At 42.2% G+C, this 16,603-nt stretch overlaps 1 protein-coding gene across 4 annotated transcripts in view; it reads right to left on the reverse strand.

Moving 5' to 3' along the window:
* The window catches only part of abcc8 (ATP-binding cassette, sub-family C (CFTR/MRP), member 8), a 251,996-nt gene that overhangs the window by 25,027 nt on the left and 210,366 nt on the right, over positions 1-16,603 (reverse strand). For all 4 annotated transcript variants that reach the window (XM_080190274.1, XM_080190276.1, XM_080190275.1 and 1 more), the window contains 6 exons: positions 10,387-10,553; positions 9,026-9,095; positions 6,678-6,835; positions 1,929-2,021; positions 1,454-1,556; positions 193-306 (listed from right to left, as the gene is read on the reverse strand). In XM_080190274.1, the coding sequence (XP_080046400.1) occupies positions 193-306; positions 1,454-1,556; positions 1,929-2,021; positions 6,678-6,835; positions 9,026-9,095; positions 10,387-10,553 (705 nt within the window). The remainder of the gene's footprint in view (positions 1-192; positions 307-1,453; positions 1,557-1,928; positions 2,022-6,677; positions 6,836-9,025; positions 9,096-10,386; positions 10,554-16,603) is intronic.

Raw genomic sequence — 16,603 nt, forward strand, 5'->3', positions numbered from 1 at the left:
TCTTTTCTGCATGCAAATAATTCACTCGCCACCACATATAAGCTTCATCTCAACTATTCAAATATGTTGGGTTCTATTATCAAAAGCTGACTAAAACAAAGCTGAAGTAACCATGTTCACATGTTAGTTAAGTATCTGGTATTTTCAGCATTCAAACATACTTACAAAGAAAGGTCAACAAAATATTCTTACCATCAGTGCATAGGTGAGTCCCAGACCGACAAGTCCTGATGCAAGTCCATAATATAATGAGTTGGTGATAGAGGCTACTGCTGCAATCAGAACTACACACGCTCCAATGTATTCCTGAGAAATTGTAAGAAACAATCATTCCAGACATATTGTGCTTGAGCAAAATAATAGTGAATGAGTCAATGTGTAGTAACACAAAATCCGAGCAAAATTACGAACAAATGCAGAACATAATTTAGTCAACATTTAGTACTTTGTGGGAATCTAGCAAGCATTTGAACTTCTGGGAGGATAATACTGTGAACAGTTTTAAGTTATTCATAAAAGGCAGCATGGTGGCACAGTGGTTATCACTGCTGCCTCACAGTGCCAGGGACCTGGATTCAATTCCAGCGTTGGGTGACTGTCTGTATGCCTGTGTGGAGTTTGTATTTTCTGCATGTATGTCTGCATGTATATTTGTATGTCTGCATAGGTTTCCTCCGGGTGCTCTGTTTCATCCAACACTCCAAAGATATGCAGGTTAAGTAGACTGGCCAGGCTAAATTGCTCCCTTAGTGTGTGTACCAAGATGTGTAGGTTAGATGGATTAGCCATGGTAAATGTGTGGCTATGGGGATAGGGTGGAGGAGAGGGCTTGGGTAAGATACTTTGTCAGAGAATTAGTGAAGACTTGATGGGCAGAATAGAATCCTTATGCACTGTAAGAATTCTATGGATTTAAATTTTTGGTGGGGTAATACACTGACCAGTTTGTAATTATTGATAAAACAGCTCCACGAGGACACTTGCAGTCCAGAATGCGGTAATGAACTCGTTATAAACATGTTATAGGGACGTGGCCCAGACATAAGCAAGAAATGCCTATCACTGACTGTCAGGCTGCTGGTGGGATCTCCTTCTGAATGTTACGGGCAGCAGCCATTTAAATGGCTCCCAGTGGGTCTGCGATCCTTTCTGGGATGGCTGAACACTCAGGAGAACTGTCGGCTCAAACAGAGGGCCAGCAATACCACCAGGAGTGCTGCTCACTACTGAGGCAGGCAGGAAATGGCACTTCACTTTACAGAAGGTAGGCAAAAACCATTTTCAAAAGGTTCCAGGACCAGGATCTGGATGGGAAATCTCTCCATGGGTATCATTGAGACCACCAGTCCATCTTTGCTTTAAAAAAAGTCTTCTCTCCACAGGTCAGATACTAATTCCATAAAAATAAAATAAAAAAGGCAATGTGTAAAGACAGAGGGCCTGAAAACCTTACCATGCGTACTTCCAGCCAGCGGTTGGCAGCTGTGAGGAACATGGAGGCAATGTTGTTTGTGTCGGTGAGTTCCAGCAGCTGCTGCCTGAAGCGATTTTCTTCCCTGAAAAGACAGCCATGTAGATTCCATTGAAAGATGGTTTACTCGGCGTACATGCTTGGTGAAAATTAGTTCTTCCCCACAATGCTTATTCAGCAAATTAACTAATTCAATCTAATTCTAGATTCAAACTGGAGGTAGTGGATGGGATTTTATAGCCTTGCTTGTCCCAAAATCGTAAAATGTCAGATTCTTCAAAGAATTATGCTTTGAACTGCTTTTTTGATTAGAGGTTAAAATGGAGTTAGGGGTCCAAAAGATAGCTAATTAGCACTTTCTTCCTGGATACAGGCCCACGTGATTCATGTTTCCATGGAGATGAGCTTTGAGAGGATAAGTGTCCATAAGAAGCCATTTTAGTTTAGATTGCTTTACCTCAACGCCCGTATTGTCGTTAGACCTTCCACAGTTTCAGAAAAGTGGGATAACAGGGGAAGTTGCGTGCTGTCATCCAATTGCTGGAGGTCCCTGCAGAAATAAGTAGGAGAATGAGGAGAATTCCATTGAAGTTGTAGAGATCTTATCATGTCGCTTCACTGATATGATGGACACTCTAACTCAGACGTATTCCGATACATGGATAAACCCTCAGCTGCAAAAAGATTGTTAATTACTAACTTGAAAATCTGAATTATATGAAAGGTGCACATGTGGGATCAGAACATCCAATTACTTCAGTCAAGAAGGAAAAGTTATCATTCATAGCAGAACACTTGAGACGCAGGTCTTGGGGCACAGTGGGTAGCAGCAGTACCACTGAGTCAGAAGTCCTGGGTCTGTCTCCCACTTCACAACTTGATAGCCATGGAAACATTTCATAACATGGATGGACAATCTACAAATCTTTCCAATACATCAATTGGTAAGAGTGGGAAGAGTCCTTGGTCAGTTATGATTGATGCAGTGTGGCATCCCTCAAGTTATAGCCCCTGATGTAAGGATAATGATCTGTCCCAGGAAAAACTAGTTATGGAAATAGGTGTCAGCATGTGCTTTGTCTGCCTCATATGTCACTAAGTGTGAGAAGAAAGAGGAATATTTTACATGAGTTATGAACTTCTTACTTCTACTGCAGTAAGATATCTGTTCTCTCCCTTTTTGAATTTTGCTGATAAAACAAGTGTGCTGGTCGTTGGGCTTCAATGGATATACATTGAATTTTAATGATATAAAATAAATTTGAGGATATTTTCATTTTCTTTATGTTCTTTGAGTGTAGGTCACCTTTGTAAAATTTCCAAAACCTCATATTGGGGTTCAAGCATTAAAGCTACCCACATCCAAAGGCCTGAAACCAGTGTGATAATTTTGTTCAGTATTTCCAAAAATCGATATGTACGACAATAACAATTTTTGGGTATATGCAATGTTTTTAACACAGAAAAATCACATAATGCAGAAAAAAACACAATGATCACATTTGAATTGTTAGCAAGTTATAAAAAACATGAAGCACAGAAGGAGGCCATTTTGCCTGTTGTGTCTGCACTGGAAGACTAGTTACGTTTAGTCTCACATTCCCACTTTTTGTCTGTAATCCTGCAAAAACCTGTCCAATTCCTTTTAAATTCAGCTTCCACCACTTTTTTTGGTAGAATGTTCCAAATCTCAACAACTTTCTGACTAAAAATTCTCTCCATCTCCTCTTTCTATCCGTTGCCAATAATTTCAAATCTATCCCACTATCATGAAAGCCTTTATGCGATCATTATTTCACCTTCTCCATTCCAAGGAGAAGTCCTACCTTTTCATAACTTCCTCTCATAACTGGAGTCTCCGATCCTTGGTAACACCTTGCTAAACCTTCTCTGTACCCTTGACATTGTTGACATTACTCTTGTTCCTAAAGTACGGTGTCCAGAATTATCCACATTACTGTAACTGAGACCTAACCAGAGATTTATAAATTCTAGCACAACCTTCTTGTTTTTATATTTTGTTCTTCTATTTATAAAATCAAGTAATCTAAATGCATTTTTAAACTTATCCAACCACTTTTAAGGATTTGTATATATGAACAACAAGGTACCTTTGCTTATTTACACTTTTCAAAATTGTGCCATTATAACATACGGTCTTGCCATATTAGTCCTCTGAAAGTGCATCATTTATGTTTATCTGCATTGGATTCCATCTGCCACACCTCTGCCTATTTGCCATCCTGTCTATGTCATCTTCAAACATACAACTATCATTGTCACAATCTATCATAGAACATAGAACATAGAACACTACAGCACAAACAGGCCCTTCGGCCCACGAGTTGCACCGATCACATCAACACCTACCAATCCATAGACCTATCTATAACCCCCAATCCCATTAAATCCCATATACTCATCCAGAAGTCTTTTAAAAGACCCCAGCGAGTTCGCCTCTGCCACCACTGACGGCAGCCGATTCCATTCACTCACCACCCTCTGAGTGAAAAACTTACCCTTAGCATCACTTCTGTACTTGCCTCCCATCACCTTAAATCTGTGTCCTCTCGTAGCGACCATTTCAACCCGGGGAAATAGCCTCTGAGATCCACCCTATCTATTCCTCTCAACATTTTATAAACTTCTATCAGGTCACCTCTCAGCCTTCGTCTCTCCAGAGAAAAGAGTCCCAGCTCCCTCAACCTAACTTCATAAGGCATGCCTCCCAGTCCAGGCAACATCCTTGTAAATCTCCTCTGTACCCTTTCAATAGCTTCTACGTCCTTCCTATAGTGAGGCGACCAGAACTGCACACAGTACTCCAAATGAGGCCTGACAAGGGTCTTATAAAGCTGTCATGCTGTCAAGTTTTGAATCATCTGCAAATCTTGCTCCCAATAACAACAACATACATTTGCATGGCACATTTTACATTGTAAAATGTCCTAAGGCAGTCTAAAAGAGCAATACCAAAAATATTTTTGACATTTTTTGACACCAAACCATAGTAGGAGAACTCAGGAAAGGTGACCAAAAACTGGATCAAAGAAATAAGATTTTGGGAGCGTCTTAAAGAGGCAGAAAGGTTTATAGAGATAATGCCAGAGCTTAAGGCAAAAAAATGTCATCAATGGTGGAGTAATTAAAATCAGTAATGCTCAAAAGAATATAGCTGGAGGAGCACAGAAGTCACAAAGATTTGAAGGGTTCAAGAAAGTGACACAAAGGGAGAAGCGGGGCCATGGAAGGATCTGAAAACAAGGACGAAGATAATAAAATTGAGGAGTTCCTGGAGGAGAAGCCAGTCTGGGCCAGCAAGCACAAGGATGATGGATGACAGCGATTTGGTGTAGGTTAGGATACGGCTTTGGATGGGCGCTAGTTATGTAAGGTGGAAGACGGGTGGCCAACCCAAGAGCATGGAGGAGTCAAGTCTGGAGGTAACAAAGGCATGGATGAGTGGTTCAGCAGGAGATGAGTTGAAGAAAGGCTGGAGTCAAACAATGTTATGAAAATGGAAGTAGGAAATCTCGGAGATGGTGTGGTTTAGTAGTTGGAGATTCAACACAAGGTCAAACATAACAAATGGTCTCACACAGCTTAAGAGACAAAAATGGTGGACAAGGAGCAGAATTTGTGACAGAACCAATGACTATGATTTCAGCCTTCTCAATATTTGGCTGAAGGAACATTCTGATCATCCAGTATCAGATATCAGTGTGACAAATTGGAATCAATTGGCAGGATTTTCCAGCCCCTCTACTGGTGAGATATTCCAAAGTCAACCCCTTGCAGTGGTGAGGAGGGCAAGCCATACCAAAGTCCATAGGCTTTGGCAGAACTGGAAGATCCTGCCAGCAGCCAATGACTGACTGCATCCACTGCAGGAAAACCCACCACAGGAAAACCTGCAACGGGGGCAGGGAAATCCCAGCCAATGGAGGGGTTTAAGGAGGTAGTGATCAGATGGAGCTGACTGACAACTGTACATACATGTGGTATCTCATGTTATTTTCTTTGAATAATATCGCTGTGGGTAGCATGAAGATGAGAAATCCAAGGAGTCAAGAATAGATCCTTGGGAAACTCCAGAGCTGATACAACAAAAGTGGGAAGAAAAGCCAGTGGAGATGACCCTCTGGCTATGGTTAGATACAGAAGAATGGAACTAAGCCAGGGCAGTTCCACCCACCTGGATGGCAGAACAGAGCTGTTGGAGATGTCAATTTGTTTAGTTGAGCATGGGTAGTGGGAATTAGCTGGAAATTTACCTGAGCACCTCTCAGGATGCAAACTAAAGCTGCACTTGACGGGTTAGGAGGTGTAAGCTTATAATGCATAATAAATAGAAAAGTGTGCAAATATTGGCTACAGTTTTATCCACCAACTATTGGTTGCTGGATTAAAATAAGAGGAGGATGGTGTGGTCAACTTTTTTTGGATGCTTCAGACAAGTCCAGAAGGATGAAAAAAGATAGTTTATCATAAATATTGTAACTTGCCTTAATCCAAATGCTAGTGAACATGGATACATGATACAAAATTACACTGAGTTGGTAATTCCATTCAGAATTAAGGTATGGTGGCTGATCTTAGAAATGGATATCCTAGAATCATAGAAACCCTACAGTGCAGAAAGAGGCCATTTAGCCCATCAAGTCTGCACCGACCACAATGCCACCCAAGCTCTACCGCCATATCCCTACACATTTCCCGCTAATCCCTCTAACCTATGCATCTCAGGGCACTAAGGGACAATTTTTAGCATGGCCAATCAATTTAATCCATACATCTTTGGACTGTGGAAGGAAACCGGAGCATCTGGAATAAACCCATGCAGACATGAGGAGAAAGTGCAAATTTCACACAGGCAGTGACCCAAGCCGTGAATCGAACCCAGGTCCTTGGAGCTGTGAAGCAGCAGTACTGTGCTGCCCACATGTACGGCATACGAGTGCATTAGAAAATGCTCCTAAGTGCTAGAGGCTTAGAGGCAATATAAATTGTTGGGGCAGAGTACAGGGAACTTTACTTTGCAACTCACTGGGCCATACCTGACTTGAGAGATTTTGATGCAGATATTGGATGTCTGAAACAGAAGTTTCATTCCCCAGTGCTAACAAACTTCACTTTGATATTATCTATGGACTGGTTCAGTAAATCTCTGCACACCACAGCAAATTCAGCTCCTGATGATAGTTACCTGGACGCTACTCTGAAGTATTTCTGGATGAAGTAATAAGCCACAGCCAGAGGAACAAGGGCAATGAGGAACACTGGCGTCACATATGAGATCACGGCCAAGGCAGAGACACACAGAAGAGTTGATCGACTGAGACACTCCAGGGTGGCAGGAATGTGCTGAAAATAAACACACCGGAATGATCAATCTATTCAAATCAAATGGGCAGAATTTCTGTACCAAATCTCATTCTTAAAATTTATCAATCAAAACAAATGATCACTGCAACAGTACTATGGGCATCGGTGAGGAATTAAGAATCTAACTGACAAGAAACTGAACATAAAAGTTTGCTACTGAGAGATGATTGATTGTCCCTACTAACATCAGATTAGCTTCCTCATGTGGGTATAGCTTCAGTAAATTAAAACTATCACACCTTTCCTGTGATGTTAGAAGTACTCAACTTTTAGGGAAAATATTTAGAAATAATGATCAGGAGAAAATTAACAGCACATGAACAAGGATGGACTAAAAAAGCAGAAGCAGCAAAATGTCATTGAGGGCAAATCATGTTTGACCACCTTGATTGAGATTTTTGATGGGATAACGAAGAGTGTGGATGCAGACAGCACAGTTAATATTGAGTATATGGATTTTTAAAAGGCATTTGATAAAATACCACATATTAAAGTGGAGCTTGGTGGGCCAGATTCAGTCAAGTGGAAGTATTGCCTGGGTTAATATTCCTTACCTTCGTTATCACCCATCAGATGAAAGGGAATAAAGACCTGAGGCTGGATTTTCAGATAAGCCACCTGCTCTTGGCCCAATTGAGGTCTTTAAGTGGCCAATTGGCATTTATTGGCCACTTAAGTGCCTTTTCCCATCCGGCTTCAAATTTTTGGCTGGCAGGAGGGATTTCCAGTTGTGGGGGGTGAGGGCAGTGGGGGGGGTTCCGAAAACGATTGGACTTTTATCTCGGATGAGAAAAGAACGCGGGGGGGACAGGGGGAGGGCCCTCCATCAGAAGCCCCCTTCTAACCTTGGGCACTCTCTCCTTAAGGTGCAGTGGCAGGTACCAGAGAGCTGGTGATCAATCAGATGGGACTTCCTCTCAAGTGAGGTATGGAAGTCCTGCCTGCAGCCAACCAATGCTCAAGTGTGAAATGACTGCGGGACTGGCAGTGTTAGCGGGATGTATTCACCACTGAGATTTTGAATAGCAGGATGGAAAATCCTGCAATGTGAAATTTCCTGGTCAACGGCTTCATACCTGTGGGACCCAGAATTCAGGAGCAAAAACTTATAGAAGGATATTTTAACTACACCATAGTTAGGTGTAGTCTCTGAGGACAATCTCCCAGATGTGCAGCTTCTGATAGAAAGGACAACTCTTATTTGTAACAACTGCTCAGCAACTTTGTGTGCCAGGCAGGCATCGATACAACAGATGATACTGCATTGATCCTTGCATCAGGCCCCCAGATAAGAAGCAGTCAGAGATTACCACATGAATTTCTCAGTATAGATCTGGAACGCATTGGACAGGTGGTGCCTAATGTCCAGCAGTCTGTCATCAGTTCTGTCCTGAAGTGTCAACCTAGATTATGTGCTCAAGTGCTATAATAGATTTGACAACGTACAGCCTGTGAACTGATCTGAGTGCTACTCACTGAGATAATCTAATAATATCACACTTCAAAGTTTTTTTTTCTGACTTAGAGTCAGGTGCTTACAAGTAACTTTCAATCTGTGAACTGAACTCAATAAAACAACAATTTTAAACTTTGCTTGCTTTTAGGCAAGCAATCAGGCCTGCTGCACAGTTTAATAGAATTTCACTGTGGCAACAGGAAAGGCTACAATATTACTGTCTCCAGTCTGCAGTCTAAATCTTTGCAGATCTTATTATTTGCATCACCTATTAATGACCGTATGCTGTTGCGACCTGACTTTTGCACATCCACCTTGGGCGGCATGGTGGCACAGTGGTTAGCACTGCTGCTTCACAGTGTCAAGGACCTGGGTTCGATTCCCTGATTGGGTCACTGTCTGTGTGGAGTCTGCACGTTCTCCCTGTGACAGCGTGGGTTTCATCCGGGTGCTCCAGTTTACTCCCACAGTATGAAAGATATGCTGGTTAGGTGCATTGCCCATGCCAAATTCTCCCTCAGTGTACCCGAACAGGTGCCGGAGTGTGGTGACTAGGGGATTTTCACAGTAACTTCATTGCAGTGTTAATGTAAGCCTATTTGCACACTAATAAAAATGAACTTAAATAAACTCTGGGGAGTTTTATGAAGGTTCTGGCATAGCACAAGATACTTGTATTCGGTGTTACCTGCAAAATGACAGAAGTATCTTACCTGATCAATGATATTAGTGTCTGCAGAAAATCGATTCAGGATGTTTCCAAGAGGGGTGGTTTCAAAGAACCTGAAAGACAATAAATGCCAATAAAGAACTTGTAGTGAATGCTTAGAGCACTAGGTTACTTAGTATTTCATGGTGCTCCACGCCATTCCCTTGCCTTGCTCATGAGACATATTTTTGTTGCAATGCATATTTTGCATTTTTTGCCGTGGCTTCTAGTGCCTGATTGGCAGTGTAACTGAGTCAGCAAATAGTCCTTGGTAATGCTTGAATTGCATATTGCCCATAACTCTATTATTCTAAGAGTGAAACTCTTCAGAGTAATTCCCTTGTCAATATGAGCTTCTAACTTTCTTAATTGTTACCCTGTGGTCCCTGGTACATGAAGAAAATGACTTGTATTGATCAATTTTGTTGATTTCTTTCAGGATTCAAGTTGCCATTGCAATTTTTTTGAAAATTATCACCAGTAGCCACTTGTAACCAGCTATGCACTGATCAATTTATTTTTCTAAAGAAGTGTGAAATTCTGACAGGAAATAATAGCATTACTTTATCTGTCTGCCAAGAATCCCAATGATCTTCATCAAAATGGGTTAACCATTAGACTCAAAACAGGAAATGTTGGAAAATCTCAGCAGGTCTGACAGCATCTATGGAGAGAGAACAGAGCTGATGTTTCCAGTCTGGATGACTTTTCGTTAGAGCCATTTTAACTATTAGACTGTTGGAAGATCTAGAAAATCACAGGTCGCCTAAATGACTGACTTCCTTCACATTTGGGCTCTCCCACTTTGGTTGAAAAAATACTAGCAGGTGCAGTAATAAGACCACATAAATGTCACAAGCTTTTTTTCAAAACTATGGGAGTATTTTTCACTTAACCCACACGCTGGTAAACTGAATTGAAAAATGAAATCGCGCACCCATGCAAAAGGGGCTGCAAAGTGGCACAGTGGTTAGCACTGCTGCCTCACAGTGTCAGGAACCTGAGTTCGATACCTGGCTCGGGTCACTCTCTATGCAAAGTTTGCATGTTCTCCCTGCGTCTGCGTGGATTTCCTCCGATGCTCCGGTTTCTTCCCACAGTCCAAAAGACATGCTGGTTAGGTGCACTGGCCATGATAAATTCTCCCTCAGTGTACCCAAACAGGCATGGGAGTGTGGCGATTAAGGGATTTTCACAGTAACTTCATTGCAGTGTTAACGTAAGCCAAACTGTGACACTAATAAATAAGCTTTAAACTTTAATTTGAGTCATGTCAGTTTCCTGATTAAAAGCTGAGTTAAAATTACATTCATAAAATTGTAAGTGGACATTAATAAAAAACCATTTTAAAATGTAGTCCAATACCTCATTGGTGCCAGGATGACTTTGTTGAGCAAACTTTTGTGTAGTTCCTTGGTCACTTTGAGACCTGTCCATTCCACAGCAATAGAGGTAACCAAGCAGAGGACAATTCCCAGGCAGCAGAGAATGCTGAACACTATGGTGTAGTTGGAATGGTTGAAGCGACAGTCCTGGGGCAGTAAGCATAAATTAAAACCAATGTGCGATGATGCAATGCTGACCACGTGACAAACAAAATAGATGGCTTCTTTAAAGTGAACTTTATGTGACTTAGCTGTATTACTAACAGAGCCTTGTGAAATATGTACTGGAACAAAGATCCACAAATTATCTTTACATTTAAATTAATCATAGAAACCCTACAGCGCAGAAGGAGGCCATTCAGCCCAACAAGTCTGCAATTGACAACAATCCCAGCGAGACCTTATCCCCACAACCCTACATATTTACTCTGCCAATCCCTCTAACTACACATCCCGAGACACTTAAGGGGCAATTTAGTATAGCCAATCAACCTAACCCACAGATCTTTGGATTATGGCAGGAAACCGGAGCACCTGGAGGAAACCCACACAGATACAAGGAGAATTTGCAAACTCCATACAGACAGTGACCCAGGCCGGGAATTCAACTCAGGTCCCTGGAGCTGTGTGGCAGCAGTGCTAACCACTTTGCTGCTGTGCTGTCCAGAAGAATAGAAGAGAAATTTGATAAAATCTCCATTCCCGATGGCTACCACCCTTGCCTGATATTCCTGGAAGTGCTCTGCCCCACCATGCTTTACAGTTGCATGGTAAATGTATTTCTACGTTTCTGGCAGGCTATTTCTCCTATTCAATAATGCTCAGTCAAGGAGCATAATTTTCCAAAAGTTGTTAATTGTTCTCTTTTATTTGAATAGATGGCAATGAACACTTTAATGTCACTTTAGATTAATGAATCACTTGTACGAATCACTTTTGATATGTATCCAAAAATGAATAATAAATATTGATGTGCTTGATGAGTGGGTGTTGTCTTTGATGTTCCTGTTTACAATCTGCAACTTTATGCCTTAGATGCCAGTTAGCGAATGATTTATCTTTGAGTACACTTGTCAATAGACTTAAACAGCTAGGATTTTTATTGTCCTTTGAAACAGCAAAGAAAGAGAAAAGCCACAAGTAAGTAATTCTGTAATTGTCACTTTAAAATCTATATTTGAAATAGACAACTAAAAAAGGCTGACTGTCAGAATGTACAATGCATCTAATCAATAGAGTACTTAAATGGTCCAACTGCAACTTTTTGAAAGAAGATAATTATTAAGATAAACATGCTCAATGATTAATGCTACTTCATAGATCATTTGTTACTTTTTTTAATTTTCAGTAGAATTATTGCGCAGGTCATTCATATTTGTCCAGTTATCCAAAGAACCCCTGTATTTAACTGTCTGATTCGAATGGAAATTGTCAGGCTATATGTATCATTATGTGGTATTCATCTCACACTGATACAGTCAGAGGAGAGGTACTTTTCTGCTGACAGTTTGTTATTGGAACAGAGTTTATTTATTCATTTATGGGGTGCTGGCTGGACCAGCGTTTATTGTCCATCCATGTAAGAGTCAACCAGATCTGGAGTCACATGTCGACCAGACCAGGGTGAAGACAGATTTCCTTGCCTAAAGAGCATTAGAAAACCAGATTATATTTATGACAATTGACAATGTTTTCATTGTCATCATTAGACAATGTTAGGATTCAATTTTAATTCATGTGGGGATTCAAACCCAGGTCCCCAGAGCATTACTCTGGGTCTCTGGATTGCTAGTTCCAGTGACAAAACCACTATGCCTTCCGAGTAGAAAGGGCTGTACTCAGCGCCCTACTCTTGCATAGAATATAGAACATGGAACAGTATAGCACAGTACAGGCCCTTCGGCCCTTGATGTTGTGCCGAGCTATGTCCGAACTCAAGATCAAGCTATCCCACTCCCTGTCATTCTGGTGTGCTCCATGTGCCTATCCGATAACCGCTTGAAAGTTCCTAAAGTGTCCGACTCCACTATCACAGCAGGCATTCCACACCCCAACCATTCTCTGAGTAAAGAACCTTCCTTGGACATCCTTACTCTATCTCCCACCATGAACCTTATAGTTATGCCCCCTAGTAACAGCAACATCCACCCAAGGAAATAGTCTCTGAATGTCCACTCTACCCATCCCTCTCATCATTTTATAAACTTCTATTAAGTCGCCTCTCATCCTCCTCTGTCCTAAAGAGAAAAGCCCCAGCTCCCTCAACCTTTCTCCATAAGACCTACCCTCCAAACCAGGCAGCATCCTGATAAATCTCCTCTGCATCTCTCCAATGTTTCCACATCCTTCTTACAGTGAGGTGACCAGAACTGCACACAGTATTCCAAATGTGGTTTCACCAAGGTCCTATATAGTTGCAGCCTAACCCCAGGACTCTTAAACTCAAACCCCCTGTTAATAAACGCTAACACATTATAAGCCTTCTTCACGGCTCTATCCACTTGAGTGGCAACCTTCAGAGATCTGTGGATATGAACCCCAAGATCTCTCTGTTCCTCCATATTCCTCAGAACCCTGCCGTTGACCCTGTAATGCGCATCCAAGTTTGTCCTACCAAAATGAATCACCTCGCACTCTTAATTGACCAGTCAGTCCCAAATCTAAGGCAACTTGTGAAAACACTTTCCACTCTCAAAACTGACAAAATAAAGCAGAAATAATGAAGAGAAATTATTCACCTGAAAACCCAAACTGAGTAGACAAAGCTCTTAAGGCTAAATTTTTGTCTGCGCTTTGGGTGGGAGAAGCAGGGAGAATTCCTAGCTTCGCGAACCCGACTTCGATAAATGTCTGACCTAATAGCAAGTTTTTGGTCTGAAGGTTGGGTTCTATTAACAATCGGAGTGGGCAACCCTGGGAGTAATGAGAGGTCAGAAGCAGGCCTGGCACAGATTGGGTGACTCAGGCAGAGATAAAAGAATGAGTTCTCAGGAAAGGCTCAATTGAGAGAATGATCATCCAAGATGAAGTCCCTGTGTCTCACAGGAGGTGTCATTGTCTTGTCAGTGTTGCATTATGTTGTATAACAATGTGCCATCATGAGAAGGGAAGTCTGTCATGTGAACCAGTCTCAGTAGTACTTTGGCGTGTGAACAGAACACAGCACACACAGCTCTGCTGCTGATGTCTTAAAGTCTTCTATAAATGTATATCGGTTCTCATGTGCCTAGTCGAAATAAATTAATCCACAATGTGCTTGCACAATTCCTTATAAGTGATTCTGCCTTTATAATATCATTTACACCATGACAGACAGGTGAATGGGAATTCTGTAAATGTTGCCAACTGTTAGCTAACCCTGGAATGGATGGCCCATTATGGCCTTCCCTTGGCTAAACTGTAATTTTTGCTGCCAATTCCCAATGTACTGAACTGAAACACTGATTCCATGGTGTGGCTTCACAAGAAACAGCCATGGAAGTGATATTGCCTTGTTACCACTAACTGGCATAGATTTTCTGTAGTCATGTAGTTAGCTGCCAAGATTCAGAAGATTACTGCTAAACCATATCATGCTCATTATCCAATCTGATGGTCCTCTTGCCACCCACCTGTATGGATGTGCCCACACTGTTGACCCTTGAGCAGGTCCCTCACATCTGCACACTGTCATAGCATAACAGTGTGTCCAAGTGAGATAGTCACAGCTGCAATATACATGGCAGCAAACATTCGTGTGGTCCACTTTCTACATTAAGCCTTAACAGTACTCACTGATAATGTGAAAATGGTTTGTGCATGTAAGGACACAAAAGTGAATGAAAGCATTGTAATCAGTGTAGCTCATGACCCTTTTTGCTGTAGAATTTTATTGATAGAATGTCACATGGAGGAGAGAATGGGGAAGGGATGGGTCCAGCTTCCCCAGGTTATTCTGATCACAACCTTCATGTTTTGGTGGAGGAGGTCGAGAAAGGGAGAACAGTCTCTACCCTGCTGAAGGGAGAACAGTCTCTACCCTGCTGGCCGGCATAATCCACCAGCAACACAGAGTGGCCTGGATTTAAATGCTGAGTGTAGCAGGAGACCAGCAACACTCATGGAATCAGCACAGGAAAAGGTTCAATGACCTGCTGCATTCTGCAAGATGAGCAGCTTGGCTTGTCCACACAGAACTAAAAGAGAAGGGTCACGATAGAATACTGCAGTTAAGATGTGAGTGCTGCCTTATCTCCGTGCTTCAGCATTGAGATTTGTATGTATGAGCTCCCTGCTTCAGCACTGAGATTTGTATGTATGAGCTACTGATGTGAATGAGTAGTGGGATGCATGAACACAGTAAAGAGAAATAGCGCTATATGCAATATACATCAGGCTGATGGGCTGAGAACCATTTGCTCAGTTGGACCATGGAGATTGTCAGGGTGTCTGTTAGTGATGGTGAATTGCCAGCAATGGGGGATAAAGGTGATGTTAAAGTCATGTTTGAACATGGTAGTAATGGTGGAGGTCATGACGTTGCTTCACTGAGCACAAGGGAATGTTGGCATTAGAGGGAGTGCAAGGATGGGGGTTGCATCATATGGGCAGTGCAAGCATAGGTAAAGCAATGGAGTGCATCAGAGCACGCATTTACACTGAGAAGGGCTATACTTAAATAATTCATTTTCTGTCGAACAAACCCCTACCACCTCAGGGTGACACAGTGGCATAGTGGTTAGCACTGCTGCCTCAGTGCCAGGCATCCTGGGTTCAATTCCAGCCTGGATACTATCTGTGTGTAGTTTGCATGATCTCTCTGTATTGGTGTGGGTTTCCTCTGCATGTTCCGGTTTCCTCCCACTGTTCAAACATATCGATTGACTCTGTCTACATTTACCGTTGCCGTGGAAAAGCAGCCAGCATAGTCAAGGACCCCATGCGCCGCAGACATTCTCTCTTCCACCTCCTTCCGTTAGGGGGAAAATACAAATGTCTGAAACACGTACGAACTGACTCAAGATAAGTTTTTTCCTGCTGCCATCAGGTTTTTGAATGGACCTGCCTCATATTAAGTTGATCCTTCTCTACACTCTAGTTATGAATGTAACACTATGTTCTACACTCTCTCCTTTCTTTCTCTATGTACAGTATGTTTTGTCTGTATTGCACGCAAGAAACAATATATTTTACTGCATACATGTGACAATAATAATCAAATCAATTCAAATCAAATCACGATATGCAGGTTAGGTAGATTGGCCATGATAAATTTCCCCTTGCAGCCATGGGAATTAGCAGGGTAAACAGGTGGGGTTACGGGATCAGTCCTGGGTGGGAAAGCCATCAGCGCATACTTGGTGGGCCAAATAGCTTCCTTGTGCACTGTAGGGATTCTATGATTCTCATCTCAACACCCCACCTCCAGAGCAGATACCGCGGGCATCAAGAGGAGGGAGATATACCCAAAGAAGCAGTATCACACCTTAATAGCTCAAACGCACCAACTCAGATGCAAGCACTATAGAGGGATGTATCACATATATAGAGTCAGTGGCACATGGTAAAGGGCATTGCACCAGGTTAAGGAGGACGGGTCTGAGTCAGAGACATTTGTGCATCGTCCTCCTTCGAGGAAAGTCAATGATGCTCCAGTGAGAAGGAATGTGCGGACTCAGCGGATACCCTTTGGAGCTCAATATTAAGAGAATCAGCAGCAGATGTGTGGATATCTGGCAGACTTCCCTGAGGCAGTGGGAGCTCTAGGATTACAAATACAGGTGTTCATCACCCTCAGGAATGCCACATTGTCCCAGGGGCTCAACCTCATCTGCTCCAACCATGAGAAATTGGCCAGTCTCATGGAGAGACACACAGGCAGTAACAATCAGAGTGAATGCAAGCACACGGTTTCAGGCAGAAACGGATGCAGGCTTCTCTCAGGAACTTGGAATTATTCTGCTCAGAATATGCCATAGAATATACAATACATAAGGAGCTGCTCATTCTTAATAGGATGGTCGCACTGTTGGCACAGCAGTTGGCTGGATTGATGACTGCTGTGCACCAGCGGTCAGCCCCATCAATTCTACCTGAAGGTTGACCCAAGGCTGTTCAGGTAACAGAGGAGGATTAAACTCTTCAGCACCCTCATCTTCTTCTACCTTTCCAGCCCCTCTGCTGGAGCCTTTGGCTGTTTTTTATTCATTCATGGGACA

This window comes from Carcharhinus amblyrhynchos, chromosome 6 (assembly GCF_965287045.1).
Source record: "Carcharhinus amblyrhynchos chromosome 6, sCarAmb.v2.hapA, whole genome shotgun sequence".
Classification (NCBI taxonomy): domain Eukaryota; kingdom Metazoa; phylum Chordata; class Chondrichthyes; order Carcharhiniformes; family Carcharhinidae; genus Carcharhinus; species Carcharhinus amblyrhynchos.